Source organism: Thermomyces dupontii, assembly GCF_041956625.1.
Source record: "Thermomyces dupontii strain NRRL 2155 unplaced genomic scaffold VTN31scaffold_2, whole genome shotgun sequence".
NCBI classification, from domain to species: domain Eukaryota; kingdom Fungi; phylum Ascomycota; class Eurotiomycetes; order Eurotiales; family Trichocomaceae; genus Thermomyces; species Thermomyces dupontii.
In genome coordinates this window covers 244,962-269,527 of record NW_027192308.1, presented here as the reverse complement: position 1 = coordinate 269,527, position 24,566 = coordinate 244,962, and the positions used below count along the sequence as shown (strand labels likewise).

Here is a 24,566-nt window from a genome sequence, read left to right as displayed (position 1 = left end):
GGTAGTCGACTGTAGACCAACAATGCAACCTCGGACCAACTTCAAATATACAATGGAACAACCCCATAAGATCATCAATGCCATCAGATAGAATGGCAAGAAAGAAAACAATGACAAACCCTAAGCGCCCACCCCTCTTCAAACCTACCCTGATCATCCACGGCGGCGCCGGCAACATCACCCGCGATAAGCTCCCGCCAGCCCTATACTGGCAATACCGCGCCTCTCTCCTGAAATACCTTCGCTCGACTTACCAGCTCCTGAAAGACGGCAGCAATGCCCTCGACGCCGCCGTCCATGCCGTCTCCCTCCTCGAAGATGACGAGCTCTTCAACTGCGGCCGCGGCAGCGTGTTCACCTCCGCGGGGACGATCGAGATGGAGGCCTCGGTGATGGTGACCTCGTTACTACTGGATCCAAACGGCGATCCCACCAGGCCGGAGCGAGTCAAGCGCGGCGTCGGCGTGATTGGCCTCCGGAATGTGCGACATCCAATCCAGCTCGCGCGCGAGGTGCTCCTGCGCACGGGGATTGACGAATACGGGAATCCGCGACCGTCGTCCAACCATGGAGGGAATATGCACTCGCAGCTAAGTGGGCGGCATCTCGAGAAATTGGCAAGGGACTGGGGACTGGAGTTTAAGCCGGACGAGTGGTTCTGTACGCAGCGGCGGTGGGAGGAACATCGGCGGGGGTTGGAACGGGGCAGGGCCGCCGCCGCTGCTCATGATGCGGATGACGATACGGTGGGCTTGAGTCAGGGTACGGTCGGATGCGTCTGCTTGGATCAGTGGGGAAACCTCGCCGTGGCGACCAGCACGGGCGGCATGACGAACAAATTGCCCGGTCGGGTTGGGGACACGCCGACGCTGGGAGCGGGCTTCTGGGCTGAGACGTGGGAGGAAAAGAGGACAAGCCTGGGCCCAGACAATGCCAGTGTCCGGGAGAGGAGGATGGTGTATCAACCATCATCGACCAAGGATGACGATGATAAAGGCTCGTCATGGTCGACTCGACTACGAGATTTACTCCATGACTGTCTCGCGCCCATCTTACAACAACCCCAGCCTCGATACTTATCATCGTACCCGATTCCCCCGGAAAAGCAACCTCTCCTCTCCGCTGATTCGAAGCAACCCAATGTGATCTCTCCCGTCCCTGTTCGCCGCCGACGCGCCGTCGCCCTCTCCGGCACCGGCAACGGCGACTCCTTCTTGCGCACCAACGCGGCCCGCACCGCCAGCGCAATGCTCCGCTTCGCCTCACCAGCCCAAGCCCTCAAGCTGTCAGACGCGGTGACCGCGGTTGCCGGCCCGGGCGGCGAATTACAACAGTCCGCCGGTCCGCGGTGGGGCGTCACCGGCGAAGGGGAAGGCGGGCTGATTGGCATCGAGGCAGAGATTGACCTTGATGAGGACAAGAAGCCAGTGCAGGCGACGAAGAACGAGGGCGAAGATGATGCTCTCAGGAGAGGGCGAGTAGTGTTTGATTTCAATTGCGGCGGCATGTATCGTGCATGGATTGAAGAGGACCCACAAGGTCGGGAAGTTGAGCGTGTCATGGTGTTTAGGGATGAGTATGTCGAGTGATAAACTAGGTCTACGCCTCGATACGTTGTCGAATAGGGCTGGTACTACCAGATTGATATTGTCTGGTCCGAGTTCTATCAACGTACAGGAGTTGACAGCCAAGGTTTCTCTCTCTTTCATGATTTCTTCGAAGACCCCTTTGCTGGTGTCGTCCCTGGACGTCGCTTGTATTTTCGCGGATCTACAGACCCTGGTTAGTAAGCGAAACCCACGAGTCATTCGAGGCATCGTACCTTTGCGACTCATCTTGACTTTGTCTCGCGTTCCTTTGCCGCCTTCCCAGAATCCACTGTTCGACTTGCCCACGAGGACGTTTTTGCAGTAGTTGCAGTCCTCGGGCCGGTAGAGTTGCTCCCGTGAGCAGAAGCCGCTGCCAAAAGTGTTAGCTTGGTACGTACAGCTTCGGGAGCGAAACGTACCAGATCATCCGGTTGGCATGCTCGTTGCGATGGTCCATGGCGGCGTCGTGACATCTATCCAGTCAGTTCGCCATGTGCTCTTGATTCTGGCACCAGTTGCGAACTTACTTGTCGCACGGAAAGACCTTGGCACAACAACTGAATCTGAACCAGCGGTAGCTCTTTGAATAGTGCGCGCAGCGTCCACGTCGAGGGAGCTCCTGGCCAGCAACAATGCCAAGGTTCTCCTTGACCTACTGGGGTCAGCCATTTGGAGACTGGAGCTGGGAACCAATGGCATACCTTTTTCCGTGGGGCGGCTCGTTGTGCAGCCACTACTTACTCTCGTTAGGATATAAAGACCCCATTGGCATGCCATGTTACTCACCTGCAGAGGGTCCAACTATCAACAACTTGACATCCGGGATCGTAAACACTGAGACTTGTCAGAATCATCCGCTAAAATATGTCCCACTCGGCTTACCCAGCTTGCGGTGACATTCGCGACATGTTGAAACGGCGTTAGACCCACGCACCGCGCTGATACCCGGAGTCGGGAATGGAGTCGAGCACTCCGCGCATGTGGGAACAAAGTAGCTATACCAATCAGCTCCATCCACGCGGGTTGAACATTTCAATCGACATACCTCGGCAGTAGGTCAAAGACGGTGCAGCCCACGAGGTCGAGATAGCCTGCCCGGTGAGAGGCCGGGTGCATCAACTCCCGTCGAAACCCTGCCCCGTTGTTAGTTTGGCAACATGTTCTCCGCGCCATACTTACCTGTGTTCATTGAATTGCCGCATTTCTTGCACGCCTCCGCCTTGATGGGAGCAACTACGCCAGGATCATTGGAAGGCTTGATGTTCTTGATATCCGTCGGTTCCTTGCATCGCTCGCATCTCACAGTCACACAAAGTTGCTTCAGTTCAAGAAGCTCAATGCCAAAGAGCTCCAGGCCAGGCAAGTCAAGCGCAACCCCTTTAGCCGGTGTAGACTCGGGAGACGTCTCTGGGATTGCCGCTCCGCCTTCGTCATCGTCCGAGTAATCTTCAGAATCCTCCTCGGACGTGAAGTCATCATCGGTATCCGAATCTCGGTGAGGAGCAGACCATTCCGGTGGCCGGGGGATGACTTTGACATGGGGACGATCATCCAGCACACGTTCTTCTTGATCCTCGGTCGGGTTCCTTGGCGCAGCATCTTCGGGTTCCGTTGACACTGCCTGTTTATTTGGTGCTGCATCATCTGGAACAGGCGTCTTTGCCAGAACATGCAAGTTCTGCGCCAGGTAGTTGACCTGCGACATCAACGACGCCTGCGGATTCTCGGCAACCCATTCCTTGAAGCCCCTCTCCACTGCCCGAGCCTCGGGGCTGTCTTGCGACGGAAGCTCGATAGAACTCCTTTCGAGCGGATACAGCTCAGGAACAACGAGCTTCGCCGTAGTAATAGACCGCAGTGCGTCCGGGAGCTTGCTGGAGTTAGTGACGATGGGAACTGTGTACGACAAACCATCGTCTGACTTTTGAAAGAGGGACATGCGGCCTAACCGGGCGGCGAGCTGCTTTGTTTCGGAATTCCTTGTCCGCTCAGCGTCTGCTCTCTGCTCCGGGGAGTATTCCGGAGCTTTGGGACGTGGTTCTGGCGGAATTTCAATGGGTATTGCTTCTCTGTCAATATCCACATTCGTATCTGTTCTTGCATCTGCACTTGGTGTTGTTGTAGTGCCATGTCTGTTGCCAACATTTGGCACAATCTTAATCGTTGGAGCCTTTTCCGCCGTCAAGAAGCGTTCCAGGTTCTTATCGAGGGAGTTCATCAACCCCAACAATGTCACCTGTCGATTGCCTTTGTCGGCGGCATCGATCAACTCGTCGAAACCCCTTTCGACGTTGATCTGGAAACCGCGGGGTATCTCAGGGTTTGTAACCCTAAGTCGCGGGCGTCCCGACGCAGGATATTCCTGTGGGACATGTAGGGTACATAACAGCTTCTCCAGCTCAAATGGGAAATCAGGGTCAGAAGGAACCAGTCCGAACTTGAGAATGGTTTCAGAATCATTCTCCTCTTCTTCGGGGCGAAACCTTCTTCTCAACTGATTGATTTGAAATTCCCTTGGTGCATCTCTTTGCGACTTTGGAACGGGCCTTGACACAGCTCTCGAATTGGAAACCGATTCCTGTCGCGTGCTACTGGTACTCTGTCCCTCGCCGGCAGAGGCACCCGGGTGCAAAAATGAGCATGCCTCGCCGGCTCGGCATCCTGAACACTGTTAGTCAGAGCAGGTAACAAAAAACTCGTTGATGATAAGCATTTGATGCAGGTTTAACGCTGCAAGTTTCTTTTTCCCGCTCCCACCAAAACCCACATCTTGTCACCAAACTCTGTAAGGGCAATGCATGGGTGAATACGACCAAAATGACAACTGGAATACTACGCGGGGGGAGCAGATAGATTGCTTACCCTTTTTGGTTCCGTAGAAACGACATACCGCAGGCTTTGATCGAGTGGGCCGTTGGCCTGGGGAAGCGGAACGCGGTTGCGGCTGAGGGGGCGCCAACTCAGCATCGGGGGTTGTTGATTGTTGTTGGACTGCATTGCGCGGAAGGATTCCAGGTGAGCGTGTGATCAAACTTTTATCACAAAAGGTTACCTACGGGCCGTCCGGGTCTGACAGGGACAGTTTCAAAAGACATGCATCTTTTTGAATAGAGTTCAGCCTGCTGACCGCCACGGGCACTCCAACAATACATTCGAGGATGCAGTATGTACTGTGCCGACCCAGCAGTCTGACTCTGTCGCTGACCCTGCCAGAACCTTTCGGCCATCGATAATGATATACAGGAAGGTTAAATTAGGACTTACGTTGGCTTGCGGCCCTAACGGCAGGATCGTCAAGTGACCGAGAAAGGTCCGCCATCGATGCAACTCGGCGCTATCTCAATTAAACAGTAGGCCTACCCGAAGGCGCGATGATTAGCAGCGAGTCCAGCCAGGACATCCCGAGTCTTCCTCACTATAATAGATGCCGGGATTGGCAAAGAGCGATGCTTGGAGGATTGCCAACTCAGCAACCGTGTGTGTGTGTGTGACCTTGGCGGTCAGGGACCACGTGAACCGCCGCCGATGTCGAGATCGTCAATCCAAGAATACGGAGTACTCGTCCTCCGTACAGCGTACGAGTCAGACGTACGAGAGATTGATCTTAGAAGCAAAGACAGGAAATCGGAAATCACAATGATGTCTAATATCACCTATTCTATACGGCATCTTCATATACTACTATATACTTGGATCTCGATGAATGCGGATGATGAGATGAGAGCGGTCATGTTTGCTGGTGATGAGTAAGGATGATCGTTTGATTTCCCTAGCTCTGATTGGCTCGATTACGGCAGTTTTTCGGCCTATCACCGACTCGGCATGCAGAAAATCATGATTCATCCATCTTAAACTCTGCTCAGCAAAAAGAAATGTAGAGTCTTGATGATTTCCGCAAAGCCCAAATCTGAACTCCAAAACACTGCTGACCACATCACCGCTTCACACACACATAGCCGACAACTCATCTTGCGAGTCTACGAGGAACAGAAAATTCAATTGTCGGAATCGGATTCCGGAGTGACGTCTCCAATTGGAAATCCGAATCCACAACCGCATCACGGTTGCGTGTATCTGCAGCAAGAGAATGGTGCTCGTGACAAAAAGGAATGAGGTATCACTGCGAAGGAGCGGTTGATGGCAGGCGTATCCCAGGGTCAGCATGATCATGATGGCCATCGCAACCAGGTTGGCCAAGTTCTCTGCAGATGTGTATACATACTCTGTGGCACTCTGGTACAGTAATGGGATTGACTGATAGAAACCCTTACCATAGTAATCAAACACCGCCTGTTTTCGCCGATACGCGGTGTATCTCACGACCCGTTGCACTTGATCCAGCATAGTACAATAATGAACACCAGTAATTCCTCTAATCCGTACAACATTTATCCACAAAATGCCATGACCAAAGAACTACAACTACAAGAACAAGATCTATCTGTGCAATTCTCCCGGACATCCCATTTGCAGGCTAAATACGGAGTACAGGGGGTTATTCGGCAATTCCTCTTTCTCCAGAAACGGAAACCGATGAACAGTGGTCACGTGTTGTGACGTAAGCAATCAGTCGCTTGGCTATCCTAAACAGGTAGGTATACGGGTTATTACTCCGATTTACGTATTACCGTATTAAGTTACTACTGATCTGGCTGGATTCCATCCGTCTTGGCGGGACCCCCACATGTACGAGTACGCCAAGCGCACATTACAAAGCCTCGAGTGTTGCAACAATCAAGAAACTGTCCGATGTCCGTTGTACTTTGTCAGTCCAAGCAACTGTGATCCTGTTCGTAAATTGAAAGGAGCTCTGCAATGTTCCGTTCTTGGATTATTAGACTGGTAACTACGAGTAGTTACGGAGTACTGTACGGAGTACTCCGTACCTTACCGATACTGAAATTAGCCGATTGTACTGAACGAGAACGAATCATCTCAAAGTACCGAAACTTTATCGTCTTCTCCCCAGAGTTCAAAAGTTTCTAGAAACAACTTCTGTGGAGACTGGACGAAAAAGCCGTGGTAGAGTTGCAGACGCGGAAACGCCGCGAATCCATGGTCAGGTTACTTCTCGGTACCGTACGGAGTACACTGACAATAGAGTCCCTACGTAGGTTATTCCTTTTGCGACACTCCGCGCGGAAGAAACGGTGGAATGGGATGAAACCTCTCGCCTCGAAGCCCTCCCGATTGGCGGGGTTTTTCCGTTCCAAGGAGCTTGTCACTTCCGATAGGACCCGACAAGGGGTCAAGCCAACTACATAGTATTACTACTGTCGCGGGGCGCAGATGATCAATTTCTGCTTCTGCCGTACATGATTTGTTCACCTTCTTCATCCGGGATGGTGATTTGAACGGCCGTGGGAGAAGTTTGGACGGAGTAAGGAGTACACTTGAAGATACCAGGACGGAGAATTTCGCAGTTTATCCTCCGTACTTGCTGAGTGAATCAGTCACTTGAAATTGCAAAGCATAATTCCATTGCTACTCATCTCATCTCCGAATTCAATCCCAGTCTCACGATCCCATTCCGCTGGTAAGGTCGATCTGATCGTGGCTGTACACCACTCCGTAGTCGAGCGATGCGCGCCAAACTAGACCAGATCCAAGGGTCGTACAATGAGCCTCTCGACTCCGTACCCATTCCCATGAAGCCGGTGATCGGTCTCTATCCCAAATCGACATCCCTACAGGCCTACACAACACCGAACCAATAACAGGGAGATCGTGCCTGGCAGGTGATCTCTGGACATCGAGAACTCGCGTGTCTTTACAAATTTATATTACCCGACGATATAGTATTGTAATGTGGGTCGATTTGATCCTGTGCAACACATTATGTACTGTACCGAGGTGATCCTCAGGGTTTGAGTGAGTAGTTATAATTCAGTACTGTACGGAGTGTTACGGAATATTTAGGTCAGGATCAGGACCAGAGATGGATGTACCAAGGTACATCTCTTGCCTCCAAGCAGTCATAGCCGACACGTGGACGGTGGTACCGAGCTCTTGTACTGTACCAGGAAAAATTTTGTGGGTAGGAGGGCCAAAGAATTTCACAACAAGATGACTTACCGAGTGTCTACCGAACAATCTTCGGACGGTAACCTACCTCCAAGCTTACCTAGGTACTTTGCTCGGCAACCCGATCGTTTCCCCTCCCCGTCCCCGTTCGCCCGACACATCGATGAGTTCCCTACATATTACGGTATCATTCTCGCACAGTTGCATCAAATGAAGAAAGAAAAGTTATAGACTTTGTAATAGCAAACCGACGACCGTGACTCGAGTCCATGTGGGATACTTAATGATGACTACCTAGTTACAGTATGTATGGGATTCTTCGGAAATGTAGACATCATTTCCGTTGCCAAATAGGTAAAGGACCTTGTCCCGCACTTGGGTCAGTTGGTCCATCGGCAGGTTATTTCGTACAGTACAATACAACAGATCCTCAACCTTTACCGTACAGCCTTATGTTGATACACCTGGCAGAAGGTGAACAATGACTGCAATGGAACAGGCACTGACAGCTGTCACAGGAGATCATGGGATCTTCATCTTTCCGGCAATTTTCAATGCTGAAACGTCCAATTGAATCCCCAAGTCGTAAAGGGAAACTTTGTACGGAGGATAACTAGTTATGTGCCGGGGAGAAAAAAAAAAAATAAAAAATAAAAAATAAAGAAATCACATAGATCATCGATCATCAGTCAAGCGGGGATGGATTGATTTCTATAAGCAAGCGGCATCCGCGCAAAGGAAGAAACAAGGTCGAGCTTGAGTCTAGAACTGTGACGCGATTGGAACAAAGATAGAAACAGATCGCAGATGGAATTTGTGTCAACAATGTCTCACATGGCTCGAATGCTCGATGCCCGTTGCTTGGATGGAGGGAGATGGATATGTCACAAAATGGAAACTCACCTGTCGATGAAAGCCAGAAGCGGAGATGAGAAAGTTCAAGATAAATAAGAAATGCTCAAGTTCTTGCTTATTTGTCTGAGCGTCGAACGCTTTTATGATCACCCGCGCCATGCGCACGGCACAGCCAATGACAACGATCTGCGTCGGCATAAAGCGTCGATGGCCATCCTCCATGCAGCGCGGAGGTCTAGACCAAACTCTACTCATGGTGATACGAACCAATGAATATTCAATTGTATTTGATCATGGTCACATTTGATTATTCCATGTAAATATCTGAGCAACTAGAATTGACATCAACAAACGTAAGTGGTATCAAGTCCTCAAAGCAGCAAACAAACCAGAAACAACGACCGTCAGACGAACCTGACAATCATGAGCAAGACAACACTTTTCATGCAGGACATGCACCGTCTAACCCCAGAAAAGAATTCCCCAAAACCCCACGATGACCAGACCTCCACCATATGGAAAGAAAAAAAAAAAAGCTCTGCAAGAGTAAAATCAGCCAGCCAGCCCAATATCAGAACGAGAAGCGAAATGACAGTAGCAACCAGCTTTCGCCATACACAATGCAAGCAATGCAAATGCTGGAGGATTAGAAATACACCAGGACCGAATACCTCAGCCATCACCATCCTTTCACGTGGTACTCCCACGGCCCGTAGTCGTTGTAAGCGTTCCACGAGCTGTTCTTGGACGGGTCCTTGGACGTCGATGATGCGACGTGCGAAGGCTTCGGGCCTGGGTAATCTTTGAGATTGGCCATGTCATTGGTCGTATGTCGACGCTGGAATGCATGGAGCGCAGTGCCCTTCTGTTGCCGCTCCCACAGCAGATGCTTGCGCAAAGACTCGGTCAGTTCCGTCGCCAACATGTTTCGTCGCGTAGTGCGTGGCGAGTGTGCGGCTGACGCTTGGGGTATCGGCCGCATGCCGATCGGCTTCGATCGTGGCACATCGGGCCCTCGCATCGTCAGGCTTTCGCCATCATCGTCTTCATCTGCGTGACTCCCATCCGAGGGTCCGTTTGGCGGCATCTGACGCGACCGTTGCAGAGCGGGCGTGGACCGGACGGGGTTCATTCTGGCGGGCTGGTGCATCATCATCGTCAGAAGCGACCGTCGCGACACCAAGTTCGGTCGGGAATCGACACGCTGGAACAACTCCTTCTCGTCCACGCTCGACTGGCCGCTTTCCGTGATGGAGTCCTCCCACTCCTCGTCATCGTCCTCGATCGCACTCTCAGAAATTTCCTCCTCTTCCGTCTCGACGGCATCTTCGTTGTCGCCCTCACCTTTCTTGCTCGGCTTTGGGGTTCGCAGGTCGGCGGGGCTCTTGATTGCAGCAGGCTTGTTGGGAGTTGTTTGGCTGCTGACCGGAGATTTGACGAGCCCCTCGGTCAAGGTGCTGCGCTGAGTGCTATGTGCGGCAGCCATGCGGTCTTCAAAGGAGCTTTCGTCATCGCCGGACGAGCCACCCAAAGTGAACATGCCACCCTTTCGCTTGCCCGACGGAGCCTTCTGCTGTGATTGGGCGTTGGCGCTTGATGTCTGCTCCGTGGGCACGCGTGTCGCCGACCGATATGACGAGGAGACCTGGGACGGCGAAAAGCCTCGGACGATGCTGGGCGACTTGGTGAGGGGCGCATTCTTCGCTGGGAGCACGCCAGAAGAGGAAACGCTCGTGTCGGAGGTGGGAGGGCCACCTGCGTCGCTGTCATTCCCCTCGGGGGCGGTGGTGGAACATGACCCGGTGGAAGGTTTTGGGCGGAGAGAGGAGGAATATCGGGCGGATTGGGCAGGAGCGCGGGCGGGGGTGGGAGTGGGCGATGATGGACGCGGGGTAATCACGTCCGTCATGGGAGGAGCGGACTCCAGGGGAGGCAAGGGGGCGAGCTCCTTCCGTTCTTTGATGGTCATGACCATCCGCTCCAGATCCATCGAGGTGATGTGCTTTTCCTTCCCGCCCCAAATGCCATCATCCACAATGGCGGGCTTCGCATCCGGAGCCTTGGATGGCTTGATGCGCGACTCAATACCCTCTGCTTCATCTTTCGAAGCGGCAGATTCAACACTGGTGGACAACGGAGGTACTTCCCCGGCCTCTGCGCGTAGCAATGGCAGAACAGAGGTGTCACAGGAGCTCTCGGGCTCCACACAGAAAGTTTCGCGAGTCCAAAGCCGCCAGGTGAGGTTCTCTAACCTGCGGCCCTCTTCCATGTAGTCTGCGCATTTGGAAAACACTGCATCTAGCGTTAGACATGAATCCCTCATAGCATTGGCGAATCCAAACATACCTAGCCACATGCCATGCAGGCTCTGTGTGTTGGCCGTGTCTACCTCATGAATTCGAGCCGCATCCACAGTCAGGACGGGCGTTGATAGTCGATTCGACGGCATAGTAACTTTCTGGAGGGCAGTTGGTCGATTCGCAAGGATTGGTAAGCTGTTCTGGGGGCGCCGCCCTCCCCAAACGTGTTCGTACGGCGCACGGAAAGAAGTGAGGGAAGACAACTTCGCTGGTCCTCCGTTCTCGAAACGACTTAAGGCGACGACAGCAGGTCGTACAAGTTTCTAGGATTCACCCCGTTTCGTTCCCGCTTTCCGGACAGGAACGAATCGACCGTCGTGTCACAGGGATGATAGTCAAAGCAGGTCGATATCGCTGTCGTGGTTGGAGAGAGATCCTCCTTCGAAAGGGGGAGCTCGGAATCGCGGTCCAGGAAGGGCTCTCGGTGCGTGTGACCTGGCAAGACGCGGGTCTGGCGGGAGAATGTGAGAACAGGGACAGGCCCGGTGCGATTGGTATGCAGGAACACAGGAGGGAAGGCGGAGGAGGCGAAGGGATAAGGGAGGCGGACGGGAGAGTCGAAGGAGAAAAGGACCCAGCAACCGGAGGGAATGCAAGAAGAGGGAATGGGGTTGGTTTTGTTCTCTGCGTGGTGGCACACGCTAAGTTATTAGGAGGACCCGACGCCGAGGGACAGGATCTGAAGTGAAACCCGACTGACTGCAGAAGCCGTCACCGCTTGTGCCGCGGTGGGGAATCGAAGCCCCTCTGTAGCGGGTCTGGGTGGTTCCGGTGGACAACACCACGCCATGTGGGATGAAATACCGTGCTGGAACCGTTCTGTATTTTACCGATCTGTAAGCGTTTGTAATAGTTACAGTGACTCTTCACCGTTTTAAGCGACGGAAATTCCGCCTCTTCTCGTTCTGGCCTCGTTCTCAGCCCAACTGCGCGCCCCTGGCTGCCTGGGTGCTTGGCACGTGCTTGTTCTGTGATTTTCCGCTCACTCCGATTCCGCTTTTTTATCGGAAGGATCCCGAGGATGGATCGCGTCACAAGCAACAGGATCAGTTACTTGGGGGGTAGTCACAGACGAGTACTCGTACTCATACTGTAGTTGCATTCCAGTTCCTTGGATGGAAATTACATGACTCGTTCCGGTCCGCAAAGGAGGACCTTTTTGGGATCGATGGCAAAACCGTACGGAAAATGGACTGTTGAGTTGCTCTGTTCCGTTCGGAGACTTGGTCCGTGGCTGTTGTGAACTTGTGGCCGAGGTCCCGTGACCATCACTGCCGCGGTCCCTCCGTAAGCTGTTTCCTCTTCTGTCTCTGCCGAGGCTGCCTTGGAGCAGTGTTCCGTACCGCTTGTGGCAACTGGCAAGAAGAAAACCCAGAACGGAATTTAACCTAAACTTGTCGCGTTTGAGTGAGGAGAGAGTTTACTCCGAGTGATTCAACGTCCATTTCAACGGTGATTTCTGTCACACGCAACGGTTTCGTTGATCTCGACATTTTCCTCGCGTCGGCGAGCAAGAGTTTCGGATAGAGTTATCCCCCCATCCGGAAAATCATACTCGTCCAATGTACGGAGTACAGAGAACAGAACTCACAAACTCGTGGTTACTCCGCAATCCGCATTGGAGAGATTCGCAAATGAGGTGGCTCTTCGTGGCTGAGGGCATCATCAATCTCTTCTTCGATGCTATGGTTACAAGTGACTGGACGCCCACGCGCAGCCGCAATATATCCAATGTCGCGTTTAGGACTTTCTCCGTAACAATGCACTGACAGCTGGCCTCCGTACCACCGACTCGCAACGATCAAATCAATCATTGCCTAGGGTGAAGTCGGCCCGAAAACGATTGGGGATCGCAAGCACATGACTTTGACGAGTTTATAAACCGCCCTGATTAGACTGCATATTAGCCGATGGTTAAGTTGAATAGAGTTTGGCGCTATCAGCTTCCCCGAGCCGCCAAAGTGGGATATCATATACCAAAGGAATGAAAGGATTGCTTTGCCAACGTGGGATGCACCACAGCAGTCACTGGGTCACGGGGTCAGAGGGTCCCGTGACCATGGGTGTGCCAGAAATCGGGCACCAGTGAGCGGGAAGCTGGGGAAAATGGAGTCAGATTGGACGATCAAGCAGCCCTATGGCAACAGGATCCATTTCGCCACTGTCCAAGTTGGCTACGGGGTATGTACCTCCGCAGACGTGGTATCCAGGACATTGAAAGGAGTCAAGAAAGCAAGTACTATGTTACTTAATGCGTGTAGTCTGGAGGAATGCTACAATCGTTGTTACAGTACGGAGTACGGAGTACTCCGTTCTTACAAAGGAGAGCCCAACAGTAACAGATCACTTTCCTGGAGTAGCAAAAAGGAACAAGAAGACGGTCCGTTATTTGGGGGCCTGTACGAGTACAGTAATCCTGGACAGAACATTGACGCCGAGAACAGCGGAAAGACAAACTGACGATCCTTTCTCCCTTCTAACTCCCTTGGCAGGCGATCCTCGCTGCTTCCAGAAGAGTGAGGCATCTCCAAAATCGTTCATAAGTTAATTAACTTAGGCCTACCTCTCGGCCGCCTTCGGTAAGTTACAAAGCAATCCAGAGTGCTTACCATATCAGGTTTAAACCATCTGCCCGTCTTGCAACTTCAGGGTTGCCGTGTGGGAGCTTCTCCCTACCTCCACTCCAATCTCCAGATCATCATCTCTCCAAATTTGGGGAGACCTGAATGATGGGGAACTCGAGGCAAGTTCGACAGCTGTGTGTGCTTCACCATCAATGCAGGTCACGATGCATGCAAGACTGCATCGGCCTATCACCGACGCAGGGTCCCGGCATTGAATGGATATCAATAGACCATTAAGACACTTGTACACGTCAAACGGTCAAACCAATGCTGACTGACTGCTGAATACTTGGATCGCCGATGGAATGGAAGAAAGGCCTAGCCGCAGTCCATATTGAGCATGGTCATCCGTTCGCGAACAGCTGCTGTGTAGGCTTCAAGAGCCTTTGAGAATACCTACTCGTAGTAGGACTAAGAACCCACATTGACTCGTATTTCGACCATCGAAGGGAGCAGCTATTTGCGGCCATTGACGCGGTTGATATTCCAAAAACAAGAAACGAACTGACAGGGGAGGGAACCTAGAACGGCGAATGAACTTTCCCAGTACCTTTTCCCTGTATACTTCGTACAATACGGTCGGTACTCGTTCTTTCAGAGGTTTGAAATGCCGGGCAAGTGTATAGGTACAAGTGTATCGAAAATCCGGGAATGTGGCAGCCAAGTTGCCTGCCCAGCCGAAATACCGCGGTACATGGACCAACGTCTGGTCATCGACCGAGGCCTACATCATCCTGTTGAGCAACACATCAAACCTGCCGGAGTAGCCGGCAAAATAGACTGGCACATGGTCAGTCAGCTCGTCAGCCCTGCATGACTTTTTCCCATCTTTCGTTTCTCTTGTATGTAGCGTATTCTACGGGGAGCAACTTGTTACCTATGAAGATGGCGGTCAACGAAAGGAACGAGACAAGTTACACGTCGGAATCAGGGTTCGCGACCTCGTGACGAAGCCGCAGATACGTGGCACGCTACGGATCTTCCTTGCCCCTAGACCGAAGCCGATAGTATAATCACGGGAATATCTCCCCTCCAGCCTAACTATGCCTATTTACTGCTCGCTGACGGCGGTGGTCGCATTACTATATCGACGGACAAGGCCCAATCTCGACGTCGATAGGCCCAGCGGAATGAGCGGACACGAAGGAATCAAAGAAAATCGAACCATCCGGAGGCACATGACTGGCGGGACTCTGTTGTGACGCTGTGATGAGCCTTGTTCATGCCTGGCCAGCCATCTCAAAATCCGGGGTAATGATGATCTAAGCCACCTGTCATGGATCGACTAGGGCTGGACTTGATCACAGCCAGCGAAGGACGAATTATGCGGAGCTCAACAATCGAGCTCATAACCTGAAACGTGCCTGGAGAAGCACTATGTTCGCCAACCGCCATTGACGGTCGTAGGCTGGCTAGGCGCTCGGATGCCTACAGGTTTACCTTCGTTCTGCTTTTTTCGAACATACCCAACGTCAGACATTCCTATTCCTTGTTGACTCTTTCGTGGAGACTAATGCTCTCATTGTCTTCCGGGTCTGCGGCGTCTATGCCATCGTCCCGTGTCTTCATACTGAGGCGCAGCGATTGCATTCAGGCAAGCAGTCCATAATTTTGGCAAAAGTATTATTTGTGGGAGGCTGTGATCCGGACGAGACTACGAGTATGGGACGGACTGCGGAGGTGCTTGGTGTTCAATGTTTCCTATAGTCGATCGCCATTGAACAAAGGATGATTGTTGCTTCCAAGCCAGTGCCAGTTTCAGAGGAATCGCACAACATGCAGTTCTAATTGGCGCCGTACTCAATGCGTGACTACAGAATGGGAAGCGATTCAAACCTCCTCCCATGGTGATGACAACTGGCTTCTGACAACAATCAGACATGAAGGTGTCATCATCTGATCACTGCTATCAAAGAACGACAACAAAGAACAGCAAACAACGATGAGGCTCCTGTTTTCTAAGTTCCAGCCGGGGGGCCTCATCTCTAGAAGAAAACGAGACAGCATACGTACAAGTACGGTCAGAATGTTTCATGCGAACACCGTTGGCGTTTCGTATCTCAAGGACCAGAAATAATAGGTTAACCCTTCGGGCTCTGGAGACGAGATATACCTATCACAAACTTTCAGTAATTCCCCCTTGTTGACAGCATTCACTTTAAATTGAATTTTCCTCACTAGTTAGTACGAATTAACTTCATAAAAGATTTAAAATTGGACTGGATCACCTCCGTTAGTACAGAGTACTTCAAAGGCACAAACCCGCCGACTTGTGCGAGCCCTGCGTCCCTCCAACCAGGTCGGTTTGCACATCTCGCGCTCCAGCAGCAACTGGAGTATACTCGTACGATCACCCGGCAGGAAACTTCTGGAGCCGACTGCAAGTTTCTCCGTAGCTATACTGACTGTACTTGCCAACACAGCGCACATCCCTCAGAACAACTGTACTCTTCATGTACCTTCGGTCACCGCCTAAGATCACTCCGCACGACGTACGAACGATCTCAGCCCCTTGGGTACCGTCGCGAGTTTACAGCAGATCACTGCATTCACTGCATGCAAGGAGGAGCCAGATCATCCACGGACGGAGCTATTAGCAATATGCATCGCGGATCCGGGATGTGCATCCGGCGGAGAAAGAAACCCCGGGTGCACAGACAATTGTGCTGCTTCATTTTCTTTTTTTTTTTTTTTCTCGATTCCTCGACTTTGGACTGCTGACCATCGGGTTCAAATACTAAGTACCCATTTCTCTGTTTGACCGCGGATTCCGGGCTTTTTTTTTTTTTTTCTTTTTGTATGAAGTGGACGAAGTTCGACAGAAAGACACCCTTTTGCTGTCGTGGTATGCACAGGATCTATACTCCATAGGAAAGGCATCATTCCTCGGATGGCTTGAGACTTGATCAATGTTTTCGTTTGTCTGTTCGATGTCCTCGTACTCCGTAGAGATCTCTTCGACACAGAAGAACCCACCACTTGTAGTACTTTGTAGTTTGTATGTAACGAGCTTTCTGTGATTCTCTCTAGCAGGTATACCCCATTTCAAAGAACTGAAGAACCGCCATACATGTACTTGCAAAGCCACGTTATATTCACTTCTCGACCTTCGAATTGACAATCTGACCAGTTCCATCAGGGTGGGCCGGAAACATTTCGTGGCAACGGAATAATCCTCATCTAGTTATCTATGCAGTCAAGATTCGAAATCTTTACGTCCATCACCCGCGCAGAGACACTTGGAAATGTTAGGTACCTCAGGTATCTAGTCCGAAATGAACCCTCGATATAGGTAGATTCATATGCATGGAGCCACGCGGTTTTGCAGTCCCTGCGCTGACCGACCCATATTCTGGATCGAGGGTAGAGTGCAAGCAGTTCTGGTGTCAATCAATTTTTTATACTCCGTACTTGCATCAACGCGACGCCTTGAATGGCTCTATAAGAACAAGTAAGCTATGCAGTCAGATAAACGCAGGAGCTGGGCACCTCAGAATCATGTCGAGATGCCTCGGATGACGGCGACCTGGTCGGAATCCCAAGGAGCGTACGGAGTACACAACATCCATATGGCGGTGAGAAGACATGGCTGGAAATTTGATGCAATAATGCGTGAAAGGACTTTTTACTAGCTCTAAGTACTCCGTACATACAACTCAAAACGCCTCATCAACCACGTCTCATGAGATCAATGCGGAATCGAGCTTTGAGATTTCAACTGTCACGCTTAGAAGTCCTGATCATCTTCGCCGGCAATGATCACGTTGTTGATCTGTCTTTCGTCAGTACAGCCGCTGAAGCAAAGTATTCGAGTGTGACCAACCTTCAAGACCATCCGGCATAATTGCGTCGCCAGCAGCAATTGCTGTCGCTTGCCGATCAGCGGATCAATGACAAAGTGTTCCCGCATGTCTGGAACATTTAATGAGTACATAGTAAATAAGCAGAGAGGGAAAGAGGGCAAATACCGTTGTTGCCTGTCAACATGCAATCCACACCCAGCCGGCTGTTCTTCTCCTTGACCTGTCGCGACTTGATCTCGGCAAGAGTCTCGATCGGGTTCAAGCCGGAGTTCTCGGCCAGGGCCAACGGGATGGCGTCCAGCGCGTCAGCGAAGGCGCGCATGGCGTATTGCTCGATTCCAGGACGCTAGAACATGTTAGCACCGGATCGCATACGGCGAGTTCCTTTGTTTTCGTCATCGTACCTTCACTGCCTCATCCTCAACGGCAATAGAGCAAGCAATTTCAGCAGCCCCTCCTCCGTAAACCACCCGGTTGTCGCGAACCAGGTTGCGGACCACGCACAGCGCATCGTGTAGTGACCGTTTCGCCTCATCAATGAGCTAAACAAATCAGCCACGTCCTCGGAACAATCTCTACAGTGAGATAGACTCACCATCTTGTTACTGCCACGAACAAATACCGTCACGGCACGGCTATTGGCACACTCCTCGATCACCAACATCTTCTCGCGCGTCGTACCAAACGTCATCTCCCGAACGACACCGGCCGTTCCAAGCTTCTCCGGAGCAAGCTCCTCGAATCTCGGGACAATGCGGCCGTCTGTCGCAATCGCAATCAACTCAATCTCCGGACCTCCGACCCATCGCACCGCAGGCAGGTTGTTCTGCAGAAGCAGGTGGTTGGCTTCATCATCGAAACCCCATTGGCAGATGACGAGGTTCGCTCCAGCATCCTTGAGCTGTTGGATCATTTCCTCGAACTTCTCTCTCTCATACGCCTGCAGCCGCTTGAACTCGTCCACCGAAGTGATGTCTAGCTTGTGCTTGGTCTTCGGCTTGGGCGGTTCGAACGGGCAGGTCAAAATGGCCAGCTTGACGTCACGCACTTCCGACGGCATCTGGGGGTGCGAAAAGTCCTTGTCGACAATGACACCCTTAACCAGGATCGTATCCTCGAGGGACCCGCCGACCTTGGAGTCAACCTTGATGAGTTCAAAGTCGACATCTTTGCGCTCCAGGTCGGCCACAGAGAGCACTGCATCGACGGCAATCTTCGCAAACTGATCGTGACACTTGGACACACTGGACACAGTTATTAGTCCGGGCCGGCCGTAGCTGACTAGTCTCCTGATACGTACATCTTACTGCCCAGACTTGTTTTTGCAACCCTCAGCAAGTTCTCGGTATTCTCTCTTGTGAAGGTAATCTCGTCGCTAATTCTGTCGAGCTCGGCAACGGCAATCTCGCAGGCCTGGTCGAAACCGTCGGCGATTCGGATCGGATGGATGCCCTTGTCGATAAGCTCGGCGGCCTGCTCGAGAAGAGCACCCGCCAGCACGACGACGCCGGTCGTTCCGTCTCCGATTTCGTCATCCTGGGATTTGGACAATTCGACCAGAAGCTTGGCAACGTTGTTCGAAACTTCCATCTGTCCCGAGTTGAGCATAAACCTTCGGATGCACTCGAATCCAGTCTACGAACCTGAGACAGAATCGTAGCTCCATCGTTTGTCACTGTGATATCACCGTCCGGAGAAATCATGATCTTGTCGAGTCCTCGCGGACCCTAGTCGGAACATTAGAGCGGTCGTTGATTGTTACCTGATACCTGAGGGGTCGTACCAAGGAAGTCCGGACGATGTTTGCAACAGTTTTCGCGGCGACGATGTGCGACTTGACAGCCTCGATGCCATGCTGTCTCTTTTTCTTCCCCTGACTACGGACTGGTCAATTCCGTGCAGGGCTGTTTTTCTCTGTGGTGGACGTACTCTCGGACGACGATGAATGGTCGGCCCTGCTCATCCTTCAACACCTGAGCTACGGCTTGTCAACATTCCCTGATTCCGCTACTCATGTGCCCAACGAACTCGTACCGTTCGAGAGATCCAGCTCTACCAGAACAAGCAATCAGTAAGCGGAAACACACTTGAGGAGGGGCATTTGGCGTACGCATGGCCATGTTGAGAGTCGTCTGCCCCGCGGCAGAACTCAGAATGCAGGAAAAGGAAAGCCGACAGTAGAAATAATTCGAAAGAGAAGAGTAAGAACCTAGAAATCAACTCGACGACGAAAATGATCGTGTAAAATGGGCCGTGGAAGTGTCTCGATGCAGTTTTTCCCGCTGTCAGCGGCCAGTCTGAGCCGAAGAAGAGCTCCGGTCTTGGCACGCGTGCGCTCCATCCGCGACTTTCAGTCAGCCCATCATAACTAGTAGGTACTCCGGACTTCGACGGGGACAACTCCGCGCATCTGGCACGGTTTCTGACCAATTTTGCGTGGCCTGTTTATTTTTCTGCGTGCTCACGACTGCGACTAACATCTATCGTGATTCAACCCCATTTTTTAGATTTTTTTCTTGTCGAATTGGAGTACGTACGAGGAGTCTTCTCGCGTTTCAGCGGGAAGGAAAACGATGCCATGACGCCCGGGAATAAACACAGTCAGTACTACGCGTTACATCGTTTGCTCCGCGTTTTTTTTTTTTTGCCGGTGTGCAGTCGCCTTGATATGCAGACGCCTGATAGCCCCGATCTAGGAGTAATAGATACATCCGACGACGAGGTCGAAGAACAGCAGAGCCCTCCGGAGAGTGGCGCAGGCGAACCGACGGACAAAGAAGAAAGAGCGGAGGATCACGAGGAATCCGAAATTGACGACGAAGAACGAGCGCGATGGGAGGCGGAAGGAATCTTCGTGGTCGAGAAGATCCTTGAACATGAGTATCGGAAGGATGTTCGTCCATCTGTCTTTGCGGGCAATGCTGTGTACCAGAGTCTGATCGCGTTTAGGGGACACTATTGCTGCACGTCAAATGGAAAGGATACGACGACTCGGAAAATACGTGGGAGCCTGAGAGTAACTTGCTGTAAGCCGTTTCACGCGAAGCCGGACTGTCCCTGACAGAACCGCGTCTACCAGTGAGGGTGCAAGCGAAATCCTTGGAGAATATTACGAATCCATAGGCGGCCGGCCATCTCCTCCGCCGCGGAAACAATCACGCAAGAGGAAATCGACTGCAAGTGTGAAATCAACACCAGAACCGAAGCGACAGAACCGACAAAAATCAACAATAAGTAGCCGGGAAACCAAGTCGCAGGAATCTTCGATCCCGAAATCGAAGAACTGGGACCGGGATGTTGCCGCGATAGAGGCCATTGGCAAAAATTCCGAGGATGGAAGTCTACAAGTATATCTCAGGTTTACCGATGGGAAGAAGTACCGGGTGTCCGCTGAGCAAGTTTATGAGAAGATTCCTCAAAAGGTGAGATCCGTACAACGCAATTGGCCGATGGGATGTTTGCTTACAGGAAGCAGATGCTGAAATTCTATGAAAAACATCTGTAAGGCCCCGACCCTCCTCCCATTGCCATTGCAACGACTAATTGCCTTCGGCAGGGTTTTCAAAGAGGTAGATTCTAATTCAGTTTCTCCTTGACCAACTCCTATGAAATACTGAACGAAATAATTACACAACCAGCGGCTTGCTGGACGATTCAGTCCGCCGATTCTTTTCTTCCGTGCAGAATCTGGCCCATCCAAACAACGTCTGATAACGCAGTCTTGGTCTTCAGTCTTCAGTTGTGCGTCCTATGATGGGTGGGCGTGAAATATCTTGCGACTGTTTATGATTGTGTGGTGGGTTTTCTCGGGATGGAATGGAGTTTTTCAGGGCTTTTTGCTGTTGTGCTTTTCGCAGCATTGTTTCCGCAGCGCAGTATCTTTCCGTTATTCCACATTGTCCCTTGAGCGCGACATACAGCCTCAGGCAAATATTTTCCATACTACCGGGGTATCAAGCCATGGGACCGAAAGGAGCCGTGAATGTACATGCTAGAACATATAATAATTCCTGATTCATTATGGCATGTCTTCACAAGACCAATCCCGTAGCCTCTTCGGCCTCACGGAGTGCCGAAAGATACTCGAATCGTTTGGCATAATGCTTGGTCCCGTGTTTCTTGAGCACCCGCTCGATGAGCCGAGAATTTTCGCTTTCCAAGGCAAAATCATCATCGTCCGTCCACACCCCAGGAATGTCCCTAGGAATTCCCTTCCCAGCGACTATCGACCTGAGCACAAGGTTCGCAAGACGCGTGTCCATGGAGGTAGCCTTCAGTGCCTTGATGGCTTCTCCCGGATTCCGAGCTCGGCCAGTGCGCAGTTGATGAGTGATCCATTCGCTTTGGTCCATTCCACCGTCTGCCCGACTCGGCGACTCTGTCTCCACGTCTGGGAGGGGCGGGAAGTCAGTCAAGAAACTCCAGTCTCCTTCATCAATGCCATTAGAAGTTGCGGTGTGCGCTTCGGAATCTGTTTGCTTTTGCTTTTGCTTGATAGACTCCGATTGGGATGCTTGAAACTCTGGCGCTGTTTCGGATTCTACTGGCTCTGTTGACGCATCCTTGGATTTCGATTGGTCCTGAAACGTGGAACGCAATCGTGTGGGCGACGGTTGCATAGGCTTCTGCACGTCTATCGCCCGTCTCTTAGCGCTTCGTGCCTCCGACACCGGGGTATCTAGAGAATCAGGCACATCTTCATCAGCGTATCTTTTTCGTTTGAGATGATTGTCTTCCGGGGACATCACTCGGTCTTCGGTTTGCTCATGACTTAGTCTTGTGGACGTTGATTTCGATCGGGTTGCTTCTGGCCGGGAAGAAGAGACAGAACGAGGTGATGTGGTCCGCTCCGAATATGCTGGTCTGCTCTCCCCGTGCGTAGCTGGGGCACTGCGAGTGTCAAAATCTCTACTATTCCTGACATCCGAATGTGCTGGCGAACCGCCAGGTCGAGGCCGTCCCTGGAGATGCTTCACGTAGCGATCCCGCCACGACTGCCATGGGTGCTCACGATTCTGAGGAATAAGCGTCAACTCATCAACTCATGTAATCTCTTGCAGCCCAACGTACTCCAATGTCCCAAAACTTCTTATAAATCTCATTTCCATTGGCTTTTGCACCAGCCTTGACTCTAGATTGTACGTAGTCCCACAGCCTTTGATCCTCCTCCAAAGTGAATGACCTTCGCTGATTGCTGGTCGCCACGGTTGTGTCCCCGACGGAGCGAATCTTCGGCGCAACACGGTGAGTTTCTAAATCCTCAAGTTGGCCTCGTCGAATAGACCGCTCCACAAACTGGTACGAATAACTGAGTCCGGAGTCAGAAATGGCCTTCCATTTGAGAGATCATCGTACCTGCCGGGAGGTGCTGGTCGCTTCTTATGGTCCACCAGCTTAACGTCTGCGTCTTTCTCAGATAGCACGACGTGTCCGCCGTGTTCCTGGTTCGTTAGAGATCATCTGAGTGGACAAGGGAGTCCACGAACCCTAATCAACTCTAAGAATCTATTGCGCTGAGGGACCTGGAACGAAAGCCAGAATCTCATGCCCCTAAAGAGATCGGGTGCCATTGTCGACAGAGTGCCGTGATGAGTTTCTTCCGTCTTCAAAATCAAGCGCCAGTGCGCACTTCAGCAACAACGGATGCGTTCGCTAATCTTGCGTGTACGAGTCACGAACAGTCGGTGTTCGAGACCACTCTCTCCTCCAATCGATTCACGTGGTCATGTGACCACGCGTAACAACTCGCAACACTTCGCAGTGTTTGCGCTGGCCTAAAGAGTGCCGACCTAACGATCCTCTTGAACAGCACCTGAGGAGGGAAATGGCTCAGCATTTCAAAAAGTCATGAATTTTCATACGGTCGCTTCATGCTATTGACTATGGATATCAAGACAGAATTGGCATACCGATCGACATATCGCCTGTGTTCAAGGCAGACTGCATAATGGGCTGGATCAGGACCGTGGCCCTTGCGGTGCTGTCCCTCTCCTTTTTCACTTTTGTGGCTCTGTTTGGTCGGCTTCCAATCTTCAGGTAGACTGTCAAATGCATCCTGCTTGCGGAAAATCGCCCATGTTCTGACCAAAACTTTAGGAAGACACCAATAGGCTTAATACATCGAGCAATATGGATCCATATTCCCCATGGATTGCGCCGCATAGATGCCTTGCTTTTTGGTGGAAGGTTATTATACTGCTGGAATCGAACTGGCAGGTACTTGATGCGTGAGAACCACCCACTAGTATTAGTTAGTAGTCACTACATCTCCATGCCTCCAAGATATGAAGCTGACAGCTGTGTGGTAGATATTCTTTTTGACCCTCTTAGTGACATCACAAGTGGCGTTTGTACCGGCAGCATGGCCGCGACTGGGGGCGCTGCATCGAGTATGCGTGCCAGTGGTAGTCATACTTCCATACTTATTCCTTTATGCTTCCGTGACTACAAAATCCTTCATCACTCCGCAAAATATTCGTACGGAATTGGCGCGGTATCCCTACGATCGAGTGCTTTTCCACCCCGGCAAGCAATGCTCCACGTGCCATCTGCTGAAGCCCGCCAGGAGCAAGCATTGCAGTATCTGCAATGCTTGTGTGTCAAGGCATGATCACCATTGCATCTGGCTCACCAACTGCGTTGGTCGTGAGAACTACCACTATTTTCTAAGTCTGCTGCTCTCATTGTCAATCATGTTGGTATACGGCGCCTATCTTGGTTATATCTTGTTCGACGATATGATTAAGAGATATCTTTCTCCCAAAGGACCGCATTGGAGCCGTGGGAGATCATGGTCGTCCTATCTACATTATTGGACTCTTGCTGTCACGAGTGATCTTCGGCTCGGATTTGTCTTTCTTCTTGCGATTCTGACCGCTCCCCTTGCTCTGGGGTTTTTTACCTATCATATCTATCTGTTGTGGGCCGGCGCGACGACGAATGAGACCTCCAAGTGGTCCGATTGGAGGGAAGACGTGGCCGATGGTTTGGTTTACAAGGCGAGAAGAAGCGACATATACCCCAACCCGAAGCCGCGTGATGATACCATTGAACCGCCCTCCTCATGGCCCGGTACAGCTGACCAGGTGCTGATCCTCACGGATGAGCCCCCGAGGGTCGGCTTTGCCATTTCAACGCAGTCGAACCACATCATGCAATCCGAGGATCCGAATGCGCCTATCGATCCCCGATGGCACAGGGTCAATGACATGCGAGAGGTCGACAATATTTACGATCTAGGGTTTTGGCGTAACATGCGTGATGCTTTGAAGTTGCCTGTATAGTAACCGTGATATAAATCGCTGCCATTCA

General features: G+C 51.6%; 7 protein-coding genes across 7 annotated transcripts; 3 read left to right on the top strand and 4 right to left on the bottom strand.

Moving 5' to 3' along the window:
* Positions 1 to 110: 110 nt before the first annotated feature.
* Positions 111 to 1,589, top strand: VTN31DRAFT_2476 (uncharacterized protein; the record flags this gene model as incomplete). The annotated part of the gene is made up of 1 exon (XM_069402648.1): positions 111 to 1,589. The coding sequence occupies one exon, from the start codon at positions 111 to 113 to the stop codon at positions 1,587 to 1,589; it is 1,479 nt and encodes a 492-aa protein (XP_069261909.1).
* Positions 1,590 to 1,705: 116 nt separating this feature from the next.
* On the bottom strand, positions 1,706 to 4,908 carry VTN31DRAFT_2475 (uncharacterized protein; the record flags this gene model as incomplete). The annotated part of the gene is made up of 11 exons (XM_069402647.1): positions 1,706 to 1,770; positions 1,823 to 1,959; positions 2,009 to 2,062; positions 2,117 to 2,241; positions 2,291 to 2,322; positions 2,376 to 2,423; positions 2,472 to 2,584; positions 2,635 to 2,722; positions 2,769 to 4,250; positions 4,452 to 4,580; positions 4,854 to 4,908. 11 exons carry the CDS (start codon positions 4,906 to 4,908, stop codon positions 1,706 to 1,708), a joined length of 2,328 nt encoding a protein of 775 aa, XP_069261908.1.
* Positions 4,909 to 9,147: 4,239 nt separating this feature from the next.
* VTN31DRAFT_2474 (uncharacterized protein) lies at positions 9,148 to 10,917 on the bottom strand (the record flags this gene model as incomplete). Its single annotated transcript, XM_069402646.1, has 2 exons — positions 9,148 to 10,760; positions 10,815 to 10,917. The coding sequence occupies 2 exons, from the start codon at positions 10,915 to 10,917 to the stop codon at positions 9,148 to 9,150; spliced, it is 1,716 nt and encodes a 571-aa protein (XP_069261907.1).
* Positions 10,918 to 17,179: 6,262 nt separating this feature from the next.
* Positions 17,180 to 19,375, bottom strand: VTN31DRAFT_2473 (uncharacterized protein; the record flags this gene model as incomplete). Its single annotated transcript, XM_069402645.1, has 11 exons — positions 17,180 to 17,224; positions 17,276 to 17,364; positions 17,421 to 17,601; positions 17,660 to 17,797; positions 17,851 to 18,499; positions 18,556 to 18,845; positions 18,899 to 18,982; positions 19,039 to 19,132; positions 19,185 to 19,233; positions 19,290 to 19,307; positions 19,366 to 19,375. The coding sequence occupies 11 exons, from the start codon at positions 19,373 to 19,375 to the stop codon at positions 17,180 to 17,182; spliced, it is 1,647 nt and encodes a 548-aa protein (XP_069261906.1).
* A 458-nt stretch (positions 19,376 to 19,833) lies between these two features.
* VTN31DRAFT_2472 (uncharacterized protein) lies at positions 19,834 to 20,851 on the top strand (the record flags this gene model as incomplete). The annotated part of the gene is made up of 6 exons (XM_069402644.1): positions 19,834 to 19,855; positions 19,952 to 20,148; positions 20,205 to 20,281; positions 20,335 to 20,677; positions 20,731 to 20,756; positions 20,812 to 20,851. 6 exons carry the CDS (start codon positions 19,834 to 19,836, stop codon positions 20,849 to 20,851), a joined length of 705 nt encoding a protein of 234 aa, XP_069261905.1.
* Positions 20,852 to 21,286: 435 nt separating this feature from the next.
* VTN31DRAFT_2471 (uncharacterized protein) lies at positions 21,287 to 22,825 on the bottom strand (the record flags this gene model as incomplete). The annotated part of the gene is made up of 4 exons (XM_069402643.1): positions 21,287 to 22,270; positions 22,326 to 22,563; positions 22,611 to 22,696; positions 22,742 to 22,825. The coding sequence occupies 4 exons, from the start codon at positions 22,823 to 22,825 to the stop codon at positions 21,287 to 21,289; spliced, it is 1,392 nt and encodes a 463-aa protein (XP_069261904.1).
* Positions 22,826 to 23,202: 377 nt separating this feature from the next.
* VTN31DRAFT_2470 (uncharacterized protein) lies at positions 23,203 to 24,538 on the top strand (the record flags this gene model as incomplete). Its single annotated transcript, XM_069402642.1, has 3 exons — positions 23,203 to 23,291; positions 23,352 to 23,505; positions 23,564 to 24,538. 3 exons carry the CDS (start codon positions 23,203 to 23,205, stop codon positions 24,536 to 24,538), a joined length of 1,218 nt encoding a protein of 405 aa, XP_069261903.1.
* Positions 24,539 to 24,566: the final 28 nt, after the last annotated feature.